The 6,238-nt window shown below is 40.9% G+C and overlaps 1 protein-coding gene across 1 annotated transcript; it reads right to left on the minus strand.

Annotated features, from left to right (window-relative positions):
* Nucleotides 1-4,154: 4,154 nt before the first annotated feature.
* Nucleotides 4,155-5,483, minus strand: LOC133929841 (transcription factor WRKY45-2-like). The gene is made up of 3 exons (XM_062376600.1): nt 5,091-5,483; nt 4,828-4,938; nt 4,155-4,711 (listed from the first exon to the last, which is right to left on the minus strand). The coding sequence occupies exons 1-3, from the start codon at nt 5,369-5,371 to the stop codon at nt 4,249-4,251; spliced, it is 855 nt and encodes a 284-aa protein (XP_062232584.1). The 5' UTR covers nt 5,372-5,483; the 3' UTR covers nt 4,155-4,248.
* Nucleotides 5,484-6,238: the final 755 nt, after the last annotated feature.

The raw sequence follows: 6,238 nt of genomic DNA on the forward strand, positions 1-6,238 counted from the left end.
ATACACTAACTTTGAAAGAAATTTATGAGGCATTGCATGCTAAGGAAAAGATGAAACAGATGATGTCTACTGATAGCTCTACTTCCAATGGAGAAGGTTTGATTGTGCGTGGCAGGACAAAGGAAAAGAATTTGCATAATAGCCAAAGAGATAAAAGTTCGAACGGTTACAGTGGTCGTTTAAAGTCCAGAGGCAAAGAAAAATCCTGCAGGTATTGCAAGAAAAATAATCATGACATATCTGAATGTTACAAGTTGAAGAATAAAAAAAAGAGGAAAGGTAAATCTAATGAAGAAGGTAAAGCATCTGTTGCTGCTTCTGATAATAGTTCTGAGAGAGAGACTCTCGTTGCTTTTGCTGGATGTGCTAGTAGTGGTGATGAATGGATTATTGACTCTGTTGCGTCTTTTCATATATGCATACATAGAGATTGGTTCACCACTTATAATTATGTTCAAGATGCTGGTTCTGTTAGGATGGGTGATGACAACCTATGTCTAATTGTTGGAATTGGATCAATTATGATAAAGATGCATGATGGCATTGTTAGAACCTTGACAGATGTGAGGCACGTTCCAGGTATGAAAAGGAACCTTTCTTTGAGTACTCTTGATAATAAAGGGTATGATTGGTCGGGTGGAGATAGTATTTTGAAGGTGAAAAAATGTTCTCTTATTGTAATGAAAGGTGATTTGAAATCTGCCAATTTATATCATTTCCGATGCACTACAATCACAGGTGATGCCACTGTAACTTCACATTCATTATCAGATTCTGATGCTACTAATCTTTGGCATATGCGTCTTGGGCATATGAGTGAACTTGGTTTGGCAAAATTGAGCAAGAGAGGTCTTTTTTATGGACATAGTATCAACAAGCTAAAATTTTATGAGCATTGTATTTTTGGCAAGTATAAGAGGGTGAAATTCAACACTTCAGTTCATACAACAGAAGGTATTCTTGATTATGTGCATTCTGATTTATAGGAATCATCTCGTAGGTCTTCACTAGGTGGTTCTCGTTATATGTTAACTATTATTGATGATTACTCAAGAAGAGTTTGACCTTATTTCTTGAAGCATAAATCAGAAGCATTTAAAGCATTTAAAGAGTGAAAGGTTATGGTTGAAAGGCAAACCGAAAAGAAGGTAAAGAAGCTTCGCACTGATAATGGGATGGAATTCTGTTCTGATGAATTTGATTCATATTGTAAGTCTAAAGGTATTGTGAGACACTACACTGTTCCTGTTACTCCACAACAAAACGGTGTAGCTAAACGTATGAACAGAACTATCATCTCGAGGGCCCGTTGCATGTTATCTAATGCAGGTATGCATAGACGTTTGTGGACTGAAGTCGCTTCCACTACTTGCTATCTTATTAATTGATCACCCAACATTGCCATTGGTAAGAAAACTCCAATTGAGGTATGGTCTGGTTCTCCAGCTGATTATTCAGAATTGAGAGTTTTTGGTTGTCCTGTTTATGCTCACGTTGATAATGGTAAATTGGAGCCTAGAGCTATTAAGTACATCTTTCTTAGTTATAAATCTGGCGTTAAAGGTTATAAATTGTGGAATCCTGCAAATAAAAGGTGATGATTAGTAGGAATATTATCTTTAATGAATCTGCTATGTTGCCAAATGCTCCTGTTCAGAGTCAGCAGAGTTCTAGCATGCAGATGGAGCATTTTATTAATGCAGAAAGTACACCAGATACCGTTGTCCAAGATACACCTATTGCTGAAAATTTATTTATTGATCATGATTCATCTAGTGTTCCACATTCTTCATCTGTTGTGCAGCCTACACAACATTCTATTGCAGTTGATAGGCCTAGAAGGCAAATTAATCCACCAAAGAGGTTAATTGAGGAGTGTAATATTGTTGCTTATGCTCTGAGTTGTGCAGAAGAAGTTGAAGGTAATGCAGAACCTTCTCATTACAATAAAGCTATTACTTATGCTGATTGTAATAATTGGATGACTGCAATGCAAGATGAGATGGAGTCACTTGAAAATAATGGTACTTGGGATTTAGTCAAATTGCCAAAAGAGAAGAAACCTGTTCGTTGCAAATGGATTTTCAAAAGAAAGGAGGGTATTTTTCCTAATGAAGCAGCAAGGTATAAGGCAAGGTTGGTTGCAAAAGGTTATAGCTAGATTCCAGGTATTGATTATAATGATGTATTCTCCCTTGTTGTAAAGCATAGTTCTATTCGCACTTTACTCAGTATTGTTGCTATATGTGATTATGAACTTGAGCAAATAGATGTTAAAGCAACATTTTTACATGGGAAGTTAGATGAAGACATTTATATGGATCAACCTGAATGTTTTATTATTCCTGAAAAAGAAGACTTTGTCTGTAAATTAAAGAAATCTCTTTATGGTTTGAAGCAGTCTCCTAGACAGTGGTACAAGAGGTTTGACTCCTTTATGCTCTCTAATGGTTTTAAGCGTTCCGATTATGATAGCTATGTCTATTTGAAGACTGTTAATGGTTCAGCTATTTATTTGCTTCTCTATATCGATGATATGTTGATTACTGTAAAGGATAAATCAGAAATAGCCAAATTGAAATCACAGTTGAGTAATGAATCTGAGATGAAGGATTTAGGTGCAGCAAAGAAAATTCTTGGTATGAAGATCATTAGAGACAGGAAAGCTAGCAAGTTATATCTTAGTCAGCAAGGTTATATTGAGAAGGTCCTTTGTCGTTTCAATATACATAATGCAAAACCAGTGAGTACTCCATTAGCTACTCATTTCAAATTATCTTCAGCTCTATGTCCTGAGTCAGAATACGATATTGAGTATATGTCTAGAGTTCCATATTCTAGTGCAGTTGGTTCACTTATGTACGCCATGATCTGCTCTCGTCCTGATTTATCTCATGCACTGAGTGTTGTTAGTAGATTCATGGCTAATCCTGGCAAAGAGCATTGGAAAGCTGTTTAGTGGATTTTCAGATATCTGCGTGGTACTTCTAATGCTTGTTTGCAATTTAGAAAATCTGGAGATGGACTTGTTGGTTATGTTGACTCAGATTATGCTGGTGATTTGGATAAGAGGAGATCTCTCACAGGTTATATTTTCACCGTTGGTGGTTAGTTGGAAAGAGTGTTTACAGGCTACTGTTGCTTTATCAACTACTAAAGCTAAATATATGGCTATTTCTGAAGCATGCAAAGAAGCTGTTTGGTTGATAGGTTTGTATACTGAGCTTTGTGGAGATAATTCTTGCATTAATATATTCTGTAATAATCAGAGTGCTATTTACCTTACAAAGGATCAAATGTTTCATAAAAGAACAAAGCATATTGATGTGATGTATCATTATATTCGAGATGTCATTGCTCAAGGTGATATTAAAATATGCAAGATAAGCACTCATGATAATCCTGCTGATATGATGACAAAGTCAGTTCCTACTACTAAATTTGAGCTATGCTCAAGTTTAGTTGGTGTTACAGTTTGAGTTCTAGAGATTTTTGGTATCAGTGATATTTATTATTGAAGAGAGTTTATTGATGATTCTTTATTTGCTACAAGATGGAATTCGTCTCAAGGTAGAGTTTGTTGGATTGTGATCCGAATTCTTGTTGGGCCAGACAAGGGACGTCTTCGGCCTATATTCTGGAACAGTCCATATTAGACTCAAGTCGTATGTGTCCATCCCTATAAATATATCTTGTAACCTGCAATGAGAGCTAAGACGCTCATTGTAATTCCCTGCATTATACATATCCCTGATATAGTAAAGATCGCCAATTGACATTCGTGATTTTTTCACGCAAGGGTTTTTCACGTAAAAATCGTGTCTCGTGTTCGATTCTATCGTGCTTTATTTCTAACATGTACCAATGTCACCCATAGCCAGCAACGCTCCGCCACCTCACAAAACCGTGGAACACTATTGTTCAATGAAATTTATGATTGGGGACCAATAGAGTACGAAAATCTAATTGACCGATGAGCTTCAAGGTATGATCATTCAGGGGCTAAAAAATTGACCAAAGTTTTATGAGGATGATCAGCTACGCAATCAAGAAAAGCTCAATGATGTCTTGATTAATATTAGATACTTTTAGATAATGGAAGAGTCTTCCGACCTCTGGCCCTTAATATTAGATAGTTAGATGATGCAACCTCCTCTATTAACACGAATATGTATAGCTTCATTTAAATCTACACGCCTCCTATTTCCCAATTTGCCAGAACAACAATGGACGGTGCATTCCTCGATCCTATTGAAGCAGACCAGCAAGGTCATCGTAGTTGATGGATTCGCCAATGTCAAACGAGCTCTCGCCGAGCACCCAGTCCAAGCAGCCGTCAAAAGGTTCCGATCCCGGCGAGCTCGGACCAGTGGGCTCCGGCACTGGAGTTGACTTCTCGATCAGTTCAGTCACGTTTCCCATGCCCGCTCGCAGTTCCTCTTCTTCCGGAAGGCCAAAGACCTCCGATGTCTTGCTGACCACCAGGCCGTCATCCTCACAGGACGGCCAGGGCGAACCGCTTGGCTGCTCGTCTCTGGTGCTCGAACCGAAGTTGATGACGAACGGCGCCGGTGGCTCGTCGTCGCCACGACAGCAGGTGTGCTCGCCGAAGTATGTGATGAGGTAGACGGATGGGTCGGCCTCCGATCGCTGCACCTGCCGCCTGGCCATGCAGCCATGGTCGTCCTTGTAGGTGCAGCGGAAGTAGAGCCTGTGAACGACAAGATCAAATGGTCCGTGATTAAGCATGTTGAGTTCTAGCAGGAATACAGGATTGCATCCAAAGAGGTCGTCGGTTAGGAATTTTGAAAGTAAACAGATCGGCACCTCGGGTACTTGCTGTCCTGGATGTCCTTGTGCCCGTACTTCCTCCAGATGAAGCCGTCCTCCATTGTCCATTTCTTCTCAACTCTCGTTCCATTTTCTCCACCACTCGCCCTGCAGATTAGCAATTTAGCATATACATCATCTGTGTTGTATAGCTGGTCACTATGCATGCTAATTTGTCGTAAACTCGTGGTTAGCTCAAAACTAAGCCTGAAGATACGGTAATCAACCATGAGCCTAGCTAATTGTTGATTATTAATTACCTCGTTCTTTTGGAGCTCGTCGCAAGAGCAGCAGCCGAGCCGCGCTCCGGCTTGCGCTTCCTGGCACCGCCGGCAGCATCCGACGTGCCACTGCGCAGGGCCGCGAGCGCTCTGTTAAAGCAGCGGAGGATCTGCTCGGCGAGATCCCGGAGACCGTGTGGCATCTCGCCGGCCGCCTCAGGCTGCTGCTCGAACAGGGCCTTCAGAACGGCAGCCGACTCCCTCCCCTTGGCGACGAGCTCATACACCGCACAAGCTCCCGTACCTGTTGCCATTGCCATCCTTTTTTCCCCAGACACTCTAACCGTGCTTGATCTGATCCAAATGGTCTCTTTTTGTCTTGTGCAAGTTTCGGGTGTGGAGTCCTCCTCCTGGGAAAAGGAGCCAGCCAGACGGCACCTATTTATAGAGCTACTGATTGAGCTCCACGGCCAGTGATAATCGGGTAGGGTTTACTACTGTTTTGCTTACAGTAGCTCGATCAGAGTTAGGTTAGCAATAATAGGAGTATTAAACGAAGGGGAAGCAGCGTGGAATCAGGTAGATCTGCTACGCTTTTAAGCATGCACGCATGTTTACTGTATGCGTCTCTCTAGGCCATGCATGTGCCATATTAACTGTTCATGTGCCGTATTAGCTGTTCATGTGCCGCGTTGCCCTTGTTTCCGGTTTAATTTGAAGAAAGCTCGTGCAGTGAAAAAAATTTGGTCCAAAACCGGTGATACACGGTTTACCGGGTCTACCGATGAACCTTGGTAAAAAAATTCACTATATTTACCAATATTTTATTTAAATTTGTTTTAATTTTGTTTGATATATTGGATAAATTATATTTACTGGTAACCTCCGATAAATTTTTACCAGTAAAAAAACCTGAGCTCGAGTGGTTCAGTTAACAGAGGGAGTAGGAGTGGGTTAATAATTAGAACGATTGATCTAGGGGTCACGCGAGCGACAAGATAGGGCATTTAAATAACAATGGGATTAGCTAGATACATTAAAGGGATGAGCTTACGATTGAGACATGCAATTGCCACTTTGCAGGGTCAACTTCCCCCCTTCCCCCCAATGAACGAAACGGAAGAGGCCCTGCGTGCTAGCTGACCCTGCGAAATGGCCCGGGCTTAGATCAGCTGATGGGGATTCGG

The sequence above is a fragment of the Phragmites australis genome, chromosome 9 (genome assembly GCF_958298935.1).
Source record: "Phragmites australis chromosome 9, lpPhrAust1.1, whole genome shotgun sequence".
Taxonomy (NCBI): domain Eukaryota; kingdom Viridiplantae; phylum Streptophyta; class Magnoliopsida; order Poales; family Poaceae; genus Phragmites; species Phragmites australis.